The following is a 23,086-nucleotide window of genomic DNA, read 5'->3' as shown; positions in this document are numbered from 1 at the left end:
GTCCTGGATGCCGACGCTGAGGATCCCGGCTAGGTAAGAATGCCAACAACCGCAGGTAAGTAACCTAACACTAAACCTAACCCTACCCCTAAACCCCCACAGCCTAAACTTAACCCTCCCCTGCCACAGCCTAAACCCCCCTACCTGCAGCTCAACCCTAACCCTTCCCCCCACAGCCTAACCCTAACCCTCTACCTAGTGCCTAAACCTAACCCTCCTAACTCTAATACTTACCATTGGGATGCTGGTTCCAGGATTCTGACTAGTGTTGGGATTCCGGCGCCGGCATTCTGAGTGCCGGCATGCCAACCGCCGGAATGCCATCTATATCTCCACCAGCTATTGAGGCAACTACCTCAAGGATGACAATTTTGAGAAACATTGGTATGTAGAGAGAAGGCATCATTTACCAATTACGAGTTGGACACTCAGTAACTCAGTGGCGGGCTGGGCCGGGGGGCAGGGTGCCATGTGCCCCCTGGGCTGCAGTGCCATGCGGGCCGTGGGCAGTCTGTATCTCTGTGACACAGCTGCACCGGATGGAGTTCGGTCAGTGCTACACAGTGACTGACAAACACACAGCCGCCGGCGCTGGCAGCTGTGTGTTTGTTTTGAGTGGCAGCCAATGAGAGTCTGTCAGACTCTCACTGACTGCTGCTGCACCCACTGCAGGAGCCGCTCCATCTTCCGGCTCCTGCAGTGGGTAATGGGAGAGACGTAATGCAGAGCGGCCCGGCCCGGGGAGGACGAATGGAGGAGCTGATGGCGGCGGCGGGAGCGGGGATTCAGGAAAGTGTTTTTTTATTTTATTATTATTACGTGCGTCTACTGGGGGGGCGGGCAATACTGGGGAAACTACAAGGGGGAGAGCACTATTAGGGGCATTACAAGGGGGAGAGCACTACTGGGGGGCACTACAAGGGGGGGACTACTACTGGGGGCACTAAAAGGGATGAGACCACTACTGGGGGCATTACAAGAGGGAGAGCACTACTGGGGACATTACAAATGGGAGACCACTACTGGGGGCATTACAAGGGGGGGACTACTACTTGGGACACTACAACGGTAGAGCACTACTGGGGGCACTACAAGGGGGAGACCACTACTTGGGGCACAACAAGGGGGGGCTACTACTGGGGGCACTACAAGGGGGGATTACTACTGGGGGCACTACAAGGGGGGGACTACTACTAGGAGCACAAGGGGGTCACTACAAAACGGAGACCACTACTGGGGGCACTACAAAAGGGAGACCACTACTGGGGGCACTACAAGGGGGAGACCACTACTTGGGGCACTACAGTGGGGATTACTACGGGGGGCACAACAAGGGGTGGCTACTACTGGGGGCACTACAAGGGGGGACTACTATTGGGGGCACTACAAGGGGGGGACTACTACTGGGGGCACTACAAGGGGTGGAACCACTACTGGGGGCACTACAAGGGGGGGGACTACTACTGGGGGCACTGCATAGGGGGTACCACTACTGGGGGCACTATATAACGGGCTTACTACTGGGGGCACAAGGGGCACTGCACAGGGGGGACCACTACTGGGGGCACTGTATAAGGGGCACTGCATAGGGGGATCACTACTGGGGGCACTATTGGAGGCACATGGGGCACTGCATATGGGCACCACTACAGGGGGCTGCCCCTAATCTTTATTTTTACTTTACATTAATTCCATATGGACCCGCCTCCTCCCTGGAACACTTGGGGGGGGGGGGGGGCACCGTAGCACGCGCGTGCTCCGGGCACCCTGGCTACACGCTACTCCTCTGCCAGGGCCACCTGCAAGCATTTGCCCCCCAGGCTAAAAGTTGCCAGCCAGCCCCTGCAGTAACTCACCACTTTTTGGTGACAGATGTAATGGGAGTGGTAATGAGTAATTTGTGATGAACTATAGTATCCAATCTCAAATCCTAATAAATTAAAAAAAAAAAAACACTGCAAATCCTACAGAGCTATAGATTGGGGACATGTCAGGAATTCAGATACTTTTGTGTAAACGTGCACAACCTAATTTGAAATAAATTGGAAAATTCAAAAATGGAACTTGATATTGTTTAAAAACACATTCCTCTAACTTGGCTTACAAACCATTCTCCTGAAGCCATTGGAAAACAGACTTAACACGCAAATCCTTTGAATAAAACAACATACCATCTAGATATACTACAATACATTAATAATTACTGAAGATTTAATTGACAAAATGGTTATAAACAGCTGAAGCATTTCATAGTCTAAAAAGACACAAGATATTCATAGTGGCCAAACTCAGTAGCCAGGGATTTGTGTATCAAATGAGCTTCGTAAAGATGGTAGCTTCAAGAATTTGAACAAATAGTTTGGAGATCTGAGTAATTCCATAGTGGTTCTTTATGGTAATTGTTGGGCCTCTGTAGTCAATAAAAGGTTTGAGACAATGGCCTTATGTTTCCAATGAAGAAGAATGCAACTCCAACAGGACAATTGGAATTGTGGATCTGTACGCTTTCTAAGTTATCTTTAATGTATTTTGGCATTACTTTGGTTTCAGGTACAGTTAAAGCAGGTACACAAGGAGCATTTCTAGGGATTAAATACATAAATAACGCAATTGAAAAATCATTGTGGTGGTAACATTTTCTTTTGGCATTTACTGAAAACATCTGCAAATCTTGAGCACTAGAAATGAGTATTGGAATCCCCCAATTATGCAAATGAGGACATTTTCTTTAACAGACGTCACAAGAGGACTTGACCAATCCTCCAGTCTTACAGGTGTTGCTGGAGCCTACCAAAAAAAAGAATGTAAGGACTTTGAAATGACACATCTAGTCCTTGTGTACAGCTTCTATATACATGTTGAAAGGAACAACTTGCTAATAGATTTACCCTTCCACCCTGTCCCCCATCTCAAGATGACACTTCCATCATTAGTAATGAAGAGATTCAAAGACAACAATAGATATGTGAAAATGTTCAACCACCTTCTGCTTAGTGATATTGCCAGCAGCCCCTATATATATTGTGGGAAGATTAGTAATGGCTGCCATAGGACCAGAGCCTAGGTGAGGCTGCTGGTGGACACAGTGAGACAGTCCAGGTGGGGCTGCAGTGTGAGTGAAGCAGACCAGGTGGTCAGGATCATACCTGCAAGGGGGCAGGGAGATCCCTATACCTCTGACACTGTCCTTGTGGGAGGCGGCAGCCAACAAGCTAAGAAAGCTATACCAGGCCAGGAAGCCAGTGTCCAGTCCTGCATGTGGCAGGAAGGACCACCAATCTCAGAGACTGTGAGAGACTGTCATGCAGATTAGCTGCTTCTGTAGAGAGGGTTCAAGAAGTGAGCTAGTGCCCTAAGAGAGGGCTAGGTTGTTTATTATTTTCTTTATCTGTTTCCTGATTTCCATGCTGGAAGTAAAGCACCATTTTCATTTATTTTTACTGGAACGCAATGTGTGGACTCTAATTCTGCACCTAATCACTGCACCACTGACACCAATCTACCGAACTAATTACCACCAAGATATCAAAATATATATATATATATATATATATAAAATAAATATAGAGTCTAAAGTTAAAACAGATTAAAAAAATGAGTCTAAATTACATATTATTAATTAGAGACTGTTTTGTCCAGTATGGTCACCCCAGAAACACCTAGGCTGTGGCGGTTCCTGGTATCAGAGAACACAAGCTAACGAAGTGAGTCCCATGCCGAGTCACCTACTGCGCCACTAGTGGTGGGGGCCAGCACACCTGAGGGATGCCCTGTTCTCATCTGGGATCTCTGTAAAGTGAAGATGGACGTCACAGTGAAACACCCTTAGGTAAACCATAGAAACTGAAATATTTGGAAACAATTCTATCTGTTAAGACACACCTGTTTGTTAATATTAGCTATGGTGTAATTAATTGTTCTATAAAAGGCAGTGACTTTACACTTTTTTCTAGCACAAACTTCATCTTTGATACAGTATACATATAAATGCTTGCTGAATGCAGCTTCGGGTGTAAATGAAAATTTCCTTCTGGTAAATGCCAATTATAATGATCCGCATGTAGTACTTGATAGAGGATAAATATTTCAGCTACAATATGAGCTTTATTCAGCCAAAGGTTGAATGCAGGTCAATCTTACCATAACATCCAACTATGTCATCCATAACATCCAACTATGTCATCCATAACATCCAGCTATGTCATCCATAACATCCAGCTATGTCATCCATAACATCCAACTATGTCATCCATAACATCCAACTATGTCATCCATAACATCCAACTATGTCATCCATAACATCCAACTATGTCATCTATATCATCCAACTATGTCATCCATAACATCCAACTATGTCATCCATAACATCCAACTATGTCATCTATATCATCCAACTATGTCATCCATAACATCCAACTATGTCATCCATAACATCCAACTATGTCATCTATATCATCCAACTATGTCATCCATAACATCTAACTATGTCATCCATAACATCCAACTATGTCATCCATAACATCCATAACATCCAACTATGTCATCCATAACATCCAACTATGTCATCCATAACATCCAACTATGTCATCCATAACATCCAACTATGTCATCCATAACATCCATAACATCCAACTATGTCATCCATAACATCCAACTATGTCATCCATAACATCCAACTATGTCATCCATAACATCCAACTATGTCATCCATAACATCCAACTATGTCATCTATATCATCCAACTATGTCATCCATAACATCTAACTATGTCATCCATAACATCCAACTATGTCATCCATAACATCCATAACATCCAACTATGTCATCCATAACATCCAACTATGTCATCCATAACATCCAACTATGTCATCCATAACATCCAACTATGTCATCCATAACATCCAACTATGTCATCCATAACATCCAACTATGTCATCCATAACATCCAACTATGTCATCCATAACATCCAACTATGTCATCCATAACATCCAACTATGTCATCCATAACATCCAACTATGTCATCCATAACATCCAACTATGTCATCCATAACATCCAACTATGTCATCTATAACATCCAACTATGTCATCCATAACATCCAACTATGTCATCCATAACATCCAACTATGTCATCCATAACATCCAACTATGTCATCTATATCATCCAACTATGTCATCCATAACATCCAACTATGTCATCTATAACATCCAACTGTCATCCATAACATCCAAATATGTCATCCATAACATCCAACTATGTCATCTATAACATCCAACTATGTCAGTCTAAATAGGGAATTTTTTTGATTTGTATATTTATACTTGAAGAAACGCTTGTATAGCATCATACGGTTGATACTGTTACAACCTCAGCACATCCTGATCCTTTATTGGCTAGTGTGATTTTCCTACATTTGGAATTAGTTCTCTCATCTGTTGGTTTTATTGATAGAGGTTTTAAAATAGATTGATAAAAATAAATGTTTTTACTATTTAATTTGGTTTTCTAGTCCCATTCCCCTCATTGTCATTACTCTCTTTCCATCATGCGTAGTGTCCTCTGTAGGCATAGATGGATATCTCCAGCATGGCAAGCCACCTGTTTCTGAATGACACTGGAAGTCACCATTCCCATTACACATACCTCAGGATCCAGTTCCTCTAGTACGCTCTCCAGCTGTTTTAATTCATCTTCAGACAGTTTGCTAAGGATTTCATCCTCATTTATATTCTTGTACTTGTCGAAGTCTTTTCGAAATGGCAGCGACATAACTAAGTGATCCTTATTCCTGTTTTCTCCCAACTCCTGTTATAATAAAATACAACAACAAGCAGATGTTAAATGGTAATAACACGTAAGACTGCGTAATTCACTTTTACATTAAATGATGTATTCAGTGACAAAGAAAGTCTGATTGTAAAATGAACTGAGAATCCTCTTTAATACACAGGCTCAGATCACCACTGATCTGATGGACTGGAAAGCATAGAAAGGGCATCCTAATTGGATCATCACTATCATTCCTGACAGTTTTATTGTCATCTATCTAGGAATTGACAGTACAGATTATTGGAGACGTAGACCATAAAATAGCACACTGCGAGACAGTGACTAGGGGCCTGATTCAGAGTTATACGCTAATCTCGCCGTCCCTGCCACTTTTTACGCAGCTACTATGCGAAAATATGCAAAAGTCGCAGCTCCCGGGGATATGTATTGAGAAGCCCACCTGCAGCATTGCAAATCCAAGCACCTGCGTAAAAAGTCACAGCAATGGGGCGTTATCAGTAGAAAAGGGGTAGTGTCATTGAGACGGGGCGTGCCCAGCACTCACGTGCATTTATTAATTCGCCGGTGCTTGTTTCACCGGAGCTTTTTCCACCCACGGGAGACTGCAGCCCGGGACGACTGTTTCAGCGGGGCACCACCATAAGGGCAGGGCGCATTTCAGTTACTTTAACTCGGGTAGGACGCGGTGCCACGCTGAAACAGCCTAGCGGGAACACTACACACAGTGCAAACCCTGAGATGCCCATTTTCAATACCAGGCAGGCACAGTGTCTCCTTCTGGACTTCGGTTATACATGGACTCTGGCTGCAACACTGCGTCTGAGAACGCAGCCACGTTCACTAACACGCCCATGACACTCCCATGATACAGGGGTTTTTTGCGCCCACTTCAGACCACCTCCCAGTCACCACCCATGTACACCCATGGTTTTGCCTCGCCGTTCCTAATGCCAGCAATCCCATATGCAAAAAAGTACATTCAGTGGAACGCTTTCGCCGTAGGGCTTTTCAAGTATTTTTTGCACAGTAGCAAATAGCTACTCAACTCACCAACATTGTCATTGCGCTCAGTTAGTGTTCACCTCTGAATCAGACCCCGTGTGTTTCTATATAGGGAATCATTGTTTATTGGCTGAACTTGACATATTATGTAAAAAATAAATAAAACAGTGAATGTGGCATGGGTATATATGCAGTCTCTAGTTTAAAACTTTTGTAGATTTGTTTTCACAGATTATTTTGGTAAATTATAAAAAGGACACTGTCACTGTTTTTAGTTGAAGAAACTAAATGTGACATAAAAATCAGGTCAGTTCTGGCATACTGTAAGGTGGCGAGCTCGATCACTCTTCAGTCAGAATATAAGACACTATAAAAAAAAAATGTACAAAAACAACAACAACAAAATATCGGCGATACTGGCAAGCAGCAGTAAGCATAGATTTATTGCATCTCTGACCAGTCGAGGTCCCTGCTGCTCACTGGTGAGCTGGCATTGTTGGGTCACACACCAACACTGTACCTAAATGCCCTGACTGGGGTTCCAGATGCAAATTTGTTAAAAATAAAAAGTATAAACAAAGCAAATCAATACACCTCATATGCAATAAACATCGTTTTCTGGAACTTCTAACATGACGTAGCCATTTACTGTATACTATTTTAGAATATTTTAAATGCTCCTCTTTAATAACTATTAATGTACAGATAATAACAAATCATGAGAACTGTATCAATAACTGAACAATCTAAAATTAAAAAGTGATATAGCACAATTTATAAATTTTACATTTATATTGCCAGGGACAGAAACTTATAGGGATAAATCAGTTCCCAACCAATTAAGCACAAAGATTATATAACCATAAAAAGTAAATTTTTGTGGAGAGACTGTTATTTTTAGTTCTAGTTTCAGATTGTTAACCAAAGTATATTTGCAATGAATGAAAAAAAAAACTATCACATGACATTTTTTTCCCCAACAGAATGCTGCTGCAAGAAATGAGTCTTATTTTTAGACCAAGAGACAGTAAGCAATATATTCCAAGACAAAAGCAAACTATAATTAGCTCACTGTGCTTAAATAAACTGGAGATTACCGAAAGGATACTCTGATGCCACTAAGCCTATTACCATAAAATAACATTTCTGGCTCCTATGGAAGATATATTAATTTACAAAAACATAAATTCATTGAATAGTCCACCTTATACAACTACTATATAATATTTATTGTTAAGAATGATTCTTAACAATAAATATTATATAAACAATTGTGGTTATTTATTTCTATTACATTAAGCAGATATTTGAAGAAACAACATATTTATTACAACCACATGGATTCAAGTATGGGAATGTTCTGCAGGTAGATATGGTTGCATTGTAGTTGTATCAAGTGGACTAATAGTTGTATAAGGTGGACTATTCAATGAATTGATGTTTTTGCAAATTAATATATCTTCCATAGGAGCCAGAAATGTTATTTTTTTTGCAAATTGCCAGTAATACAGACTGCAAACTTTACAAGTGTCAACAATACCTATGTATATTGTAGTGGCAAAAGTCAATGGATACCAGTGTGTGAAGGTAATGGTAAGTGGCCTCACCGTACGTCAGACATGTATCAGTTGTAATCTGGCATCTCACGAGTCAGACTGAACACTGGCTAGGCTGCTCATTGCAAGGCGATGTGAATTATCGGAGTTCGAGCGGCGCATGATAGTAGGTGCCCGACGGATGGATGGGACATTTCATTTTCGAAGTTGTGCAGACATTCAATATTCATCGATCTACAGTGTCATGTGTATACTGGGAATACCTCATGGCAGGCATTACCAAGCACTGTGGACAGCGCAGTGGCAGGCCACGGGTGCCTAATGATCGTGACCAGCGGCATCTGGCCAGTATTGTCCATGGTACCAAATAAGCTACAATGGCTCAAATCAAATCCGCATTCAATGAGGTACCAGACACATATCCAGCAGGTCAGTGCAGTGTTCTTTAGCTTCCAATGGATATCGGAGCGGAAGACCCACCAGATTGTCACTGTTAATACTATGACACCGTACACAGAGCCTCTCCTGGGCTTGTGACGTTGCTAATTGGACCCTGGAGGGCTGGCAACATGTGGCATGGTCCGATGAGTCTCGATTCCAATTGTTTCGGGCTGATGGTAAGGTTTGGGTCTGGCGTAGACACCATAAGGCCATGGACCCCAGATGTCAACAACGCACCATGCAGGCTGGTGGTGGTTCCATAATGGTGTAGGCTGTGTTCACGTGGCATGGATTGGATCCACTGGTCCGCCTGAACACATTATTAACTGGTAACCGCTACGTTGCATTGCTTGATGACCATTTTCAGCCCTTCATGGACTTAATGTACCCCAACAATGATGGAATATCTCAGCAGGATAATGCAATGTGTCATCAGTCCCATGTTGTTCAAAGTTCCAACAAATGGTGTGACCACCACATTAACCCAAAATTAATCCATTCAAGAATTTATGGGACATGGTGGAGAGGTCAATTCACATCCAAGATCCTGCACCTACAAATATCAGGGTGCTGTGGGAATCTATCTAGACAGCCATGGTCAACATCTCTCCAGAGGTCTTCTGTCCAGAGGGGTCCTACTCAATACTAGGCATCTATCCCATGACTTTTGGCACTGCAGAATTTAATGAAGCTCCTCATCTTTCACTGTGTCTGAGTAAATTCCGTAACTGTCTCTGAAAAATATCATCTCGAAACAATAGGGGTGGAAAATCTGGGTTGCCATGGATATTTAGAAGACAATAAATTATCATCAATTTTAATTCATAACTTTCTCCTTCAATACTTGACTTGACTTTTGGCATGATATATAGATTATATGTATCGATCACATTATACATTGCATTACCCAGGAGCATGCATATTCCACTATGGATGTCTGGAAAACATGGGTACGGTGAACAGAGAAAACAAGAAAAATGATTGATAGATCGATAGATTTGATAGATATGGCATCAACCTAGGTGGCAGTAGCGAGCCACCTGTTCAGTAAGAGTTGTAGGAACCTCCCACATGGGATGGAAAAGGGGTATGTGACCAACCTTTGAGCAGTCCAAACTTTGAGCAGCACAGTACCATGAGCAGAGTGAGAACTTAGTATCTTTATGCAGACTCAGAGGACTGGAATCCGCCATAAACAGACTCACCAGAGGGTAAGCAGAGAGCCCAGTGTGCTCAGTGAGAGGCCAAGAAGAGACAGTAGGAGCTGAGGAGAGAAACTAAGAGACAGCAATCCTGAGAGAGGCTGCTAAGAGAGAGGAAGAGATTTTAAAAATCACAAAGACTCATCAAATCTACAACTGTACTAGAAACCCAAGCAGGCATCTTGGGAACTTCCGCTGCATAATGAGAGGAGTATGTTTGAATCCTGGGACATAGATTATCCATGTACAAGCTAGTCCAAAACAGGACTTGATACATGACCATAAAAAGTATATCACTGGATGACAGATAAGACATGCAAGGGGATAACATAGCAGATTTCTCAACATTACATAATTTTAAAATAGCTTAAACAGCTCTCATAGTATAGCTATATGAATTCAGAGGTCAGAAAATGCTAATACTCCTTACATATCATGAGATATATTAACAAATTGGTATAAACCAGAAATGGAGGAAATGCCACTACAATAAAAATACTGATATTAATATTTACTATAGTTCACTTTAAATACAACTGCAAATAAAGTGTATAAAGTACAATACTACAAAAGAACTATCTTAAAAAAAAAAGAAATGAGTGTGTACATTGAGACTGACTTCAAATAAACCAGTTTTCCAAATCAAGCCCTATTTTAAGAATAATGCACCCACTGTGTTTTCTCATCCAGTGTATCCATGGTGAATGGTCCCTTTGAAGAGGAAGCTAAGTTCTCACACTTTGATTGGCAATGCAACAATGTCCCATACACACAAGTCCTTACAACACTAAAAGTACGTGCTTAGTGAGTATATCCGGCTGATAGACAATGCACTTACATAGGGGAAGTAGAATAAAAGATAAAATACACAAGCATTCACAAAGAATAATAAATAACACTTTCACCATCAGAACTATGTTTTAGCTATTAATGAAGTTATAAAGTAATTCAATTGCTACCTACTAATGACATGGGCAGCATATTTTTGATAACTTGGGAATATTGGTCATCTAGATGCCATATTTTCTCCCCCTGTATACTGCATATGACATTAAAAAAACAAAGGAGGGGATATCAATTAAGAATTCAGTTGGAGTAGTGATATTTTAAATTAACTGGGTAAAAAAGGTGTAAATCATTGCACATCTTTGACTTATTATTTCTTCTATTATATTTTTAACCAATATTTTGCTGGTTTTAGTTCTATAATAGGACATTTTAGCAAAGATCGAATAAAAGTAACGTTTTTAAACTTATATATAATTTGTTACCTGTGCTCCAAAGAATGACAAAACCTTTTTTCTCCTTTCAAGTTTGTAAAAAAAGAAGAAAAAAAGTAAAAACTGATGCCAGGGACACTGCTGCAGTATCGATTGGGTTTTTTGGATCGATTCTACTAAAACATCATGTCTTTAGAATCGATCCAAAACTCCGTGATGTATCCGGTATGGAAATTGTTCTCATGTAAAAGATCGGTGATCGATGCCCATCACTATGTTACAACTCTAATAGACAAACTGTGGCTCCATAGCCTTCAACTGGATGACCATGCTGGGATGTGTAGTAATACCCTTTTTCTAGAATAGTATATATATAAAAAATTATTATTTTTATAGGACACCATCTATGTCTTACATGAAAGGGTCCATGGCAATAAGTTGTGACATTTTATTCATATCCTAATATGTGTTATAGAAGAATTGTTTTCAGCCCTTCCAACAGTAACGCGATTGTTTTGCTTAGGCCAGTAAGCACAAAGATCTTGTTGAAGAAGACACTGACTTTACACAGACCCCAAACAAATCATCTCATGTACAACATGTGCACTGTTCATTTTCAGACTTACAGATCACAGGCAATCTGCGGTCACTTATTCACAAATCACAATGCAAGAACCATTACAACATACAGTGAGCATAAAATCTAGATGAACTTGACTTTTTCAATGCTACTTGGAAGTTGTTACTAATCTTTTAAAATACTATACAAGAAATAATGAAAAATGTACTGTAAAAATAAACGGGAATAATTATTTACTATGACAGAAGGGTCAGGATGCGAATAGCGCCGAGAAGTTCCTGGAGCTTTTTAGTTGTTTCCCCAACGTCCAGTATTTTCCGATTAAAGTGCAGACGCGATGTTGTTAGCGCCACGCTAAGCTGAAAAACAACATCGGGGCCGACACTTTATTTGGATTTCTGCTCGCACTCTCAGGAGGGTTCAAGAAGAAATCCTTCAGTCGCGCTAACAGCATGGTCACTTGAATAATTCCTGGAACCCCTTCCCGGTGATATTCACATCGCACTTAATTGAATTGCCCCCTTATGGCGCATGTGGCAAAATAATATTGATCTTAAAGAAGGTAGATATTATTTTGCCAATCTAAATGCAGATATGGTGATTCAGCATCGATCCAAAAGACGATGTGGGACCGCCAATTCGCCGTTACTGTATCATGGTGTATCATTGCATTACATCATGATTATATCAAGCTTGATGCTGACTTGGATTCACACTAGTTTGCGTAGCATAAATTGCACAAATTTGCATTGTGCATGCTCATAAAGAGAACGCCCTTATATGTGTGAATGCAGATTTATTTGCACCTGATGCTTGTGCCTCCCTACGCCTGGAGAGGCAGAATAGAAGACGGGATGAAGTCAGGATGCCAATGGCCAGGATGCCGACGGTCACAATACTGACAGTGGCATCCCGACGGTCATAATCCCGACATATTGCACTGGTAAGTATTGGGGTTAGGCAGCGGGAGGGGACAGTTAGGGTTAGGCTGCTGGAGGAGTGGGTTAGGGTTAGGCTGCAGGAGAGGTAGGTTAGGGTTAGGGTAAGGGTTAAGATTTGGGCTAAAATATTTACCAAAATCCGTTGGGATTTTGACCATCGGGATGCCGCTGTCTGTATTTTGACCGTTGGCATCCTAGCTGTTGGGATCCCATACCCAACCCTAGAAGAAGCATGGGGCATGCCAACACAACCTGAATGCAGTAAGGATGTGTTCAAGCAACTGTGGTGAAATGCAGAACTGCAGAAACACGCCAATGTGCCTTTCAGTAGAGTAATAGCTGTATGTGAATGAAGGCTGGTGTAAATAACTTTATGACAACGGTGTATAATTATATGATAGTTTATAGCCAACAGATTCAGCTAGCTAGCTGAATACCTCAGTATTTCATTGCAGCATATCCGTAATGTGGCCTTACCAACACTTCCTGAGCATGGTGCTTCTGAGCTCTGTTTTGTCTTGCGTCCAGTGATGGTCATCCTGCCCACTGCATTGCTTCAGTGGTCTACTCCACCCTCAGAGGGTAATTCACAGATGGACACAGGAAAACCTTTGGGTGCAAGTGTCCGATGGTTTCCATCTGGACGTGTCCGGGCCGCACTGCGCATGAGATCCATGCAATTTTAGTGGGTATTTCTGTGTGGTAACTGGGGGGAAATGTCAGTGAGTGCATCTAAAGGCACAGTTACACTGACACCAACGGCCATGACCACTCGGACATTCTGAGCCTGCCAAAGGAAGGTGCAATGTCAGATAGTGCGTCCATAGTGCGTCTTTGTACATAAATCGGTGGATTTTCGCAGCAGCATGTTGACGTCTCTATAGGACACCCCACAGCATTACCATATGGGTGAGGCAGCGGTTGCTTAATGCAACTGCACCAACCTCACAAACTGTACCGCATATTGGTCACAGGGCTCACACAGTTATGTTTTAACTAACTTTATATAGCAAGCGCATTTGGAGTAATCCACACAGTTTTGGTCTTCCAATTAAGGCAATTATCCTATTTTTCTGTAATTAGTCAAAATCAAAGTAACAATCAAAATCATCTTATTAAATCTCAGACACAGACAGGTATGTGCAGCCTTGCTCCTACTGTTCTCTTTCACATTCCACATACATCAATCATGTTATTGTTACCTGCAGTTTACAGCTGACTCATTGACCCTATTCTGAATCATTGTTGCTAACAAGGACCTTGTTAGAGATGCCATCTCATGCAATCTCTACTTTTGCAAAAGAACTGTAATTCTTTGAAGTCGTGATATTCAGATAAGGTCAAACCATGATCTCACTTCAAATTACATTTTTAATTTTAAAAATGAGGTATTATTATTCCAAATAGTACACTAATTATTCCACAGTTGTATACGATAATGTCTTAAAGAGGAATTGTGTCAACCTTTCCATTGATGATAGGAGCCTTTCAGATCTCTATTTTAATAATGTAATAAATTAGAATCCCACAAGCACATCTACCTGATTTACAGTGATAGGAAGTCTTCTTACATTGATTCAGAGTCGCACACAATATCGATGCTCGCGTAGCTGAGTGATCTTTGGCTACTGTGCAAAAATCCATAAAAATTCCTGGAGCGCAGACGTTGCACGGTGCGTACACACAAAGGCGCTGCTGCCATTGAGACAAATGGTGTTATTGGAGTGTCACTGAAGTGTTTGCATACACAGGCGCTCAATCGCTCACATAGGAGGCCATACTCGGACAGAAAAAGTAAACCTGCCAAATGTAAGTGTGCAAACGATGGTAGCGTCAAAAGATGCACCAGGTGGTATTATAGCGGACACTCAAAGTAGCGTCTCAGTCCTTACACATTCATATGCCCGGATGTACACCAGGGAAAGGCTCTGTAGCGGCATTTGCATCAAATCGCAGGTGGGCGACTGCCAAACACAGTTGCAGCCTCGTCTGCGTCCACCTATGAATCAGGCCCGCTATGTGTGATACCTGCTACCTATTTTGTGTTAGATGGGTTCCCCAGGCTACAGGGGGAAACTAAGAGCTTTAGCAGTATAAAATGGCCAGCAACAAATAATTCTGTTTGTGAAAACTTACAGTATAGCGATAGCTGTCATTTCTATTACGTACCTTACTCTGAGTAAATAATTACTGATTGTGTCAACACAATAATGATGTAAGGGAGAAAACACACTAACTGCTATCAGCTGGAGAACATATAGGCAAACAGACTCTACTTTCTTGTTTCAGCAACCACCAATGGACTCAATGTCATTATTTTATGTATTATTTACTTACTAACAGTTATTTATATAGCACAACCACATATTCCACAGAGAATATTGTAGTCATTCAAAACAGGCCCTCCCTCGTTGGAGCTTACAATCTAAATTCCCTGTTACATGTACAGTATATATATATATATATATATATATATATATAATTATTTTTTTTATATATAGTAGGGGAGGGTTAATTTTTTTTGTTAGAAGCAAATTAACCTACCAGTATATTTTTGGAGGTTGTTGTATATTTTGCCGACAGCCATCATGTAGACATGCTTGGCATGTCAACACTGACCACGTCAACATTCATTATCAATGATGAAATGTCAACATGATTAGATGGTCAACAAAAAGTCCCTAGTGGCCTAGTGGTGACTTACCTGGTATGGAGGGTCAGGCTCTTCCAGACGTGTCTTCCATGCCCGGAGCTAAAGTCAGGATGACTTCCAGCAGATCCTGCGCGGCTTCTGGCGGTAAGTATGACCAATCCTAACCCATAACCCTAAACCTCCCCCTAGTTCCTAACCTTCCCTCAAGTTGTCACAAACCGTGCTAGAGTCCTCCGTCTCAGACCCCTGTACCTACCCATGCGCCTGTGTCATCACCGCCTGCCGAGCCGCCTGCCGCTACGTCCTGTGGGGCCTCCACCTGGGGACTGTCCACAGCATCCCCACTGTGGCCTGTCTCCCTGCCGCAGTTCCATGCGCGCATGGCGCACCAGCATGCAAGTCCTCCGGATCGTGGGCGCGACCATCTTGGTTCAGGTCAGGTGGTGTGTGCGCATCCAGTCAACAACGCTCTTTGCCGGCTCTAGCCAATCCACAGTTGCCTGACAGTATAAAAGGCCCTCCAGAGACACAGGCTAGTTGCCAGTACAACAATGTCCATTGCCGCAGCATGACGCTTGTTCCTGTGCCCCTTGTGTGAAAACCATGTTCCTGTTTGCTACAGTGCCTAAGCCTTTTCCAGCATTCCTCGAGTGTAACCCATATTCCTGTAATACTACAGTGCTCAAGTCCAGCGTACTCCAGCTCGGAGTCATACTCAAGTTCACCACTCTAGTCCAGTGTACTCCAGCTCGGAGTCATACTCAAGTTCACCACTCTAGTCCAGTGTACTTCAGCCCGGAGTCATACTCAAGTTCACCACTCCAATCCAGCGTACTCCAGCCCGGAGTCATACTCACGTTCACCACTCCAATCCAGTATACTCCAACACGGTATTCTTCAGTCATATTCAAGATCTCAACCTCAACCAGCAAACCCCAACCCGGACTCATATTTCAAGATTTCAATTCCATTTTCCAAGTTCTACTTCTTCAAGTCTACAGTTCTTCGTTACAGTTCATCTTCTCAGTTCAGAGTCTGTTCAGTGACTTTGTTTTACAGTTTATTCAGTATCTTCCAATTGCGTTATCTCTGCACAGAGGACTATAAGTTACATCTCATATCGCAGTTCCTATCATATCTGTATGAGCAGAAATTACATTAAACCATCCAAATTCCAACTACTCTCAGGTTCAGGTGTCTCTGTTCTACAACCCAGCTCGGGTTCACAACACCAAGTTCCCCAGTCCGTGACACAAGTAGTCTAACCCTAATCCTCCAGGGCCCATGAGAGCTTACAAGGGCCTCGGTACTGGGAGTGTGGTCAAATCTGGAGCACAGGCAGCTGGAGGGGCCCAGTACTACCGACAACACTGCTGCTTCAGGAAAGGAAGATGTCCGATGCAGAGCCTGGAGAGCGAAGAGGCATGCTGGTGGGCAGGGAGGGAAAGATGGAAGTCTCAGACGGCGATTGGATGAGGAGACGATGCCGCCCGTGTTAATTGGTTGGTAAGTGCTGTGGATGTTTTTGGGCCGGCTGCTGTAGTGCACACACACAGCTTGTCCTGAAGGACCATTTTTAAAACCTGAATCCCTCACTGTCTGTAGCAAGTAAACACGCACTATATAGCACGTATTTTGTCATAACAGATGTCGGGCATGTTGACATCATAACTGTTGACAGTATGATGTCAACACTATGGCTACATTTTATTCTTGGATTGTTGGAAGCAACTGTAGTTACCCCATGGTAGGAAACCCATGCAAGCAGAGCGGGAACACACAAACTCCACAAAGTTAGGGCCGTGGTAGGGCTCAAACCCAAAACCTCAGGGCTGTGAGGCATTAATTCTCACTACTACGCCAGCCATGCTGCCTAAGGTGTGTTTTTTTGCACTAGAAAGGTAAGTGCAAAAATGATCATAAATTAAGCTGTACAAACAATCACATTACACAGTGGCAGAAAACACTACACAGGTTTTCTGGTTCTTAGTTTTTATGTGTGGAGTTTGGCATACTCCACGTGGTTTGTGCTTTGGCTGCTAGAGCTACTTGATATAATTACTTACAGGTGCTTCCTTTTAGCGCAAGATAAATTCCTCAACATCACACAGTGGGCCTGATTCAGCATGGATCGCAACTGCAACAGAGTATGCAGATTGTGTGTAGTTTACATGCGTATGCAGCACAGTGCGCGTGTGAGTTAGCATTGTGATTGCTCTATGATCACTCAAGCAGAATAAAAGCCATTGTAGAGTGAGTGACAGGCTGTGAGCGTTTGGGGGTGGTGACGGGGGAGTGGTCGGAGAAAAGCAGATGTGTCTGTCCATTTGAACGCCGTTTCCTGGGCATGCATAAATTAGATACTGAGACGGCATTCTCAGCTTGTGTACTCACTGCGTTCAACAAGACAGGTCAGACCTGCTGTAATTCTGCGTGAGGGCCCGATACTCGATGGCACCGACGTATACGCAGGATTGGTAGTGGTGTCTCTATGCTAGCTGTGCGACGGCCTTGCGATTGCATTTCATTGGCTTATTTTCGCAACAGACCTCCGTGTGGTTACGGAGCTGCGATAGCAATAGCGATCCATGCTGAATCAGGCCCAGTGTACACTATTGATTTTTCCTGTTTTATTTACTGCTTTCCCCACACGAACCGAGCGCGGGTGAAGTTACCACTTATACTAAGGACCATAGGGTGCCAGAATCCCTAACCTAATGGGAAAATAAGGTGTAGACAGCTAGTAAGTGGTATGCATACATTATAGAGTAAAGAGAGTGGATTAGTGAAATTGACATTAGTCTATTGTGCAGTTATCTGGCTCAGAACTTCTGTAATGTAGAAACTTTCTTACACTGTGTGTGAAGCTCATGCATCTAGTACAGTATGTTCTTAATATTTGTGACCTACAATTATAGCATGCACTTTGGGAACTGTCATGTATGAATATGCAGCAAGAACAATGCTATAATATGTTTAAGTGCTAATTACATATAAATAAACTGATTTTGTTTCTCAGATGCCAGTCAAGCAGATCCAGGAGATTGAATATATCAATAAAATCCTTAATGCTGTAAAACATGATGTAGAAGTAGAGTACACTGAGGGCTATGCACGTGCAAGCACAACTTGTAAAACAGACATACTTCAGTTTATTGTATAGGTAATCTACTTATATTGATATTTTCCTAAACAGATAGTAAAAGCTAATGTTGCTGCATTAGAACAAAAAAGCATCATGTACATACTGTATGGGATGACTTTCAAAGCACCATTAGCAGCATCCCAGTGGTTACAGATCTACAAAGGAGCTTTGAATAAAGGTCATTCTGACATCAGCATTTTTAGAGACAACACTAGGGGATTCCTGTGGTGCAGATGGAAAAAAATCAATTTATGAAGTGTACAATACTTAGGGGTCTATTTGTGTAGTATAGAGCGTGCAGAGTGGTAATTTTCACCATATATTGCAATATATCGATGCAATATATAGTAATGTTTTCTAGGTAATACTAGGTAATACTTACCTTATCAGCTGTATCCTCCGAAAAGCCCCTTTGTGATGCTGTAAAGAATGAATTATTGTGATGAGGTTACTTTTTGGTCACGCCCCAGCATCTGCTCGCGCAATGGCCGCTGGATGATACAAAGGGGATGGAGCGATTGCTGAGTATGGGGAGCAGACAAGAAAGTATTCATGTTCCCTGCATTTCTCCTAACGAGGGGTTAGTCTTGCCTCATTACGCCATCCTGAGATGGCCAATTTTTACAGAGATGAGGAACAGAAAACTGAGCTTTCCATTTTTCTATGAATCACTCTCCCCATAATAGTGTATGGGAAAGCAAGCACCGCTAGCAAACACTTAAGACTTCTCCATTGTCTGAATACGACAAGGAAGTGAAAAGTCCTGTTTTCATAGGTGGTTCTTGAAACAGGTCTTTTCTCTTCTCTTTTCTCTTCTACATGAATAGGCCCATTATGCTTGTTACACATTAGATGAAATATTGGGCCAAATGTAATAGGGTGAGAGATTAGGAAACGTGAGAGTTTAGCAGTAATCTCTCACATTGGTAGAGTTTTATCTTCAAAATGGGAAAACATCTGGATGAGAGTTTAAATCGTGAGTTATTTTAGTCTAAAAACATGAGTTTGTATGTTCTCGGATTCTATTACATTGGCCGAATTTAAAAAGTGTCATAGGTTTCTGCTAAACTCTCACATTTTCTCAACTCTCACCCTATTACATTTGGCCCATTGGGTCTATAGATGATCAATGATATTTTGTCCCGACCATCTACACAAGTGTGCACACCCAACTCATCTTTCAAAGATTTCTAGTACAGATGCATCGCATCGGCCATACAAAATATCTGGAAGATACAGTATGTTGTTAATAATGTGTAGTGTGTACGGACAATCAGACGGTGTATACCGATGCACGATTGGTAGCCACTATCATCTGAACAGACATATCGTTAGGTAGCAACAATGTTTAGTGTGTATGTACAATATTATGTGTTCTCAATCATTAGGAAAATCGTTAGGTCCATCGGCAGTTACATCGAGTGAGCACCCCACATTACTTTGCAACTGTTTCAATCTGAAAGCGCTCCAGGACATTGTGTAGTTTGTGTCTGACGTTTACAGAGTGAAGTTGGCGCGTAGGGCAGGGTCTTAAAACTGCCACATTGGATTTTCATGTTAAAGGAAGTGATCATGCAAATAAAGTCCCCGGAGAGTCTAGTGATAACGCCAGTCTGCAGTATTTTCAGAGCAGGGGCGAAGAATGTATAATTTAAACAGCAAACACAAAGTAATATAATACTGAATGGGTGATATTACAATCTGTAGGAACCTCTTGCCGAATATATGAAGCTAACAATCTATATATCTACTATCTGTTTACTGTGGACATTAACTGTAGCTGTTAGATAAAATACATTTATGGTTGGACCGGGGGACCTCCAACATGGTCACTAAACTCATTTAACACCAATCAATATTAAACTACTACAGGAAGACATCAGAGATTGTTCATGCATTATTATATACATGAAATAGTGAAAACCTTGGTCACTATTTCATCATGTATATAATAATGCAGGGAAAATCTCTGAAGTCGTCCTGTAGTAGTTTAATATTGATTGGTGTGAAATTAATTTAGTGACTATAAGCATCCGGCCCAGTTGCACTGATTTCAGCAGGTAACTGTCCTGCAAGAAATTGGGAGGGATGCCCCCACTCATCCTAGCTAATAGGTGCTGCATGAATCAGAGGCAGCTGCCTCAGATGTGCACAGCAATTCAAGGGTGCTTTATGGGGCAGGCCTAATGCTTCAGAGGGGCCTGAGACACCCTGAGGGTGACTAAAGCTGGGTACATACCTATACAATCATCGGGCCGTTCATCCAATATCGAGAGAACGGCCATTGGATTGTATAGGTGCGTACCCTGTCCCGATGCAGGAGCGTTAGCCGATAAACGGCTTTTAACGCCCATGCAACAGTCGGGATCGGGAAGTCACATCTTATGTACAATATAATATTCGTCGGTTCGACCTCACGATCCCATAGAAGCCCGTACACACTGTGCTATGTCTACACAGTGTGTACGCGGCTGTCAGGGGGTCACACTGGGGACAGACTGCATGGCTGATCGGGACAGTTTTACCCGATCAGCCTGCAATCGTAAAAGTGTGTACCCAACTTAGGCCCCAATGTGATGTGGACATGCCAACTTTCACAGGCTGTATACTATATGTTTGGTAGTATGCAAAACGATTGACAACGTACTGTATCCTTATTATTAAAATAAACCTGTCATTGCTAATTATAATGACCCCTGTCATGTTGTTGGTTGAAGGAATGTTTTGTTTTGTTGTTACTGTATGTTCTGTTTTGATCAAGTCAACCCCTATTGCTATTATTTCAATTTATGTTAATGCTAACTGCTGTAATATGCAAAATGGAATGCAAGACAGATTCAGCAGAATTCTAATACTGTGACCATAAAGATGGTGCCTGATCCAGCATTTTGTAGTGGATAGAGAATTCACAGACTGTTAAAACCTTATGTAATGATTTAGAAGAGATGGAAGCTACGTTTTCAAAATGTCTATTGCAAGGTAATGCTTTTTGTATCTGGGAAAAATAAATCTCAGCTATGACTGAAAAAGTGACACATTCCAAGATATCAAAAGTACAGTGCTCTGGGGGAAATATATATTCATATTATATGGAGTAGCCGAAGGTCTGGTGCCTAAGAATCCTGCACCCTAGCTTCTTCAATATAGAACATGAGTGCATTAAATATTTGTTGTATATATATATATATATATATATATACACACATATACGTATATATATATATATATATATATTTACATAAAGCATAAAAAATCAGATGCATGGTATAGAGATAGAGGATGGTAAGTTTAAGTTTTAAGAATATATTATTATTATTATTATTATTATTATTATTATTATTATGAAATATGACAATTCCTAAAACATGGAACTAGTGTAGAGCTTTCAGAATCATCAAATTATTCCACTAACTTTACTTAAGGGGATGAAAAGGGAGGAAAGAACTGTAAAGCATCAGGGAGTATGCTGACACTATAATAAAAGTTAGTAAAAAATGAAAACTCAGAAGGGATTCACCAAAAAATTATACAAGAGCAGAAAAATAAATGATTCCTTAAGAAATCACTGCATTGATAACTTGTGTGCACTGAATACATTGAGGCAAGTTTAAACTAGTAGACATTAGGAGAAAGGGCAGGGACATACTGCAACACCATAAAATCATCTGACTTATTGGCACCATGAGCAATACGCACCCATTATAAAGTATACCCAATACATCACCTGTTCACTTTGTATATAGTCACAGGCATGCTGGTAGTGTAGTAAGATTGCAGCAAAGCAAGGGCTGAAAATTTAAATCGCAAATCAATGAATCTTTTCTCATCTGAGTGTTTATATTTAGTAGAAGAACCTATGCCATGCATCAAAGACTATACAATAAATATCAAACTAGATTACTCATTTATTGCAGCGTAATGATGAGCACAACACACACACCCAGTTCTCATCATGCACATCTCTTATACATCCAAGGCTGTCACAAACCTCACTCATATACAATAAATCGGATTTATTGACCACTCCTGTTTCTAGACACACGGATTATTGCCATAATTATTATCTTGCAGCACCATGGTCAGCCATCTGCTCCCTGCGTAAAACTGCTGATCCATGCATGTACAAAATGCAGAGGAGATTATTTTACTATACAGATTGCATGATATTTTCGCTGAGATTTGCATTTGTTTCAATTAGTATTCACAGGAATTGCATGTTATTAAAGCATCATTGTTCTTACCCCTCAGACTCCCTCCTCTAATCCTCTTTTTCTGTGAGTGTGTGTGTGTGTGATGTCCAGCTAGGGTACCGTTTCTACACGCCGAAACAATAGAGGGTGCTATATCTGCAACCAGTACTAAGAGGTGGCACTACTGTGCAGCGGCCATATTTACTTAGGGCACTTGCGACCCTTCGAAAATTTTATATTATCGTTACATATGTTGGTTTATCTTATATAAGCGTTAATGACTCACACAAAGAATATGGTGGTCGCAATAACATATTTAACGTGGAAAGTCCATACGCTTTCCAGCATCAAAGATGGCAGACAT

General features: G+C 41.5%; 1 protein-coding gene across 1 annotated transcript in view; it reads right to left on the bottom strand.

The window, feature by feature from the left end:
• The window catches only part of LOC148523575 (tropomodulin-2-like), a 93,812-nt gene extending 70,961 nt beyond the window's left edge, over positions 1–22,851 (bottom strand). The window contains exons 1-2 of the mRNA XM_088472966.1: positions 22,774–22,851; positions 5,646–5,807 (exon numbers count right to left, since the gene is read on the bottom strand). Of these exons, the coding sequence (XP_088329092.1) occupies positions 5,646–5,771 (126 nt within the window). The 5' untranslated portion in view covers positions 5,772–5,807; positions 22,774–22,851. The remainder of the gene's footprint in view (positions 1–5,645; positions 5,808–22,773) is intronic.
• Between the last annotated feature and the right edge of the window lie 235 nt (positions 22,852–23,086).

Source organism: Taudactylus pleione, unplaced genomic scaffold (assembly GCF_031769625.1).
Source record: "Taudactylus pleione unplaced genomic scaffold, aTauple2 ptg000129l, whole genome shotgun sequence".
NCBI classification, from domain to species: domain Eukaryota; kingdom Metazoa; phylum Chordata; class Amphibia; order Anura; family Myobatrachidae; genus Taudactylus; species Taudactylus pleione.
Note: the sequence above shows the minus strand (reverse complement) of the source record. Positions and strands in the feature narration are given on the sequence as shown.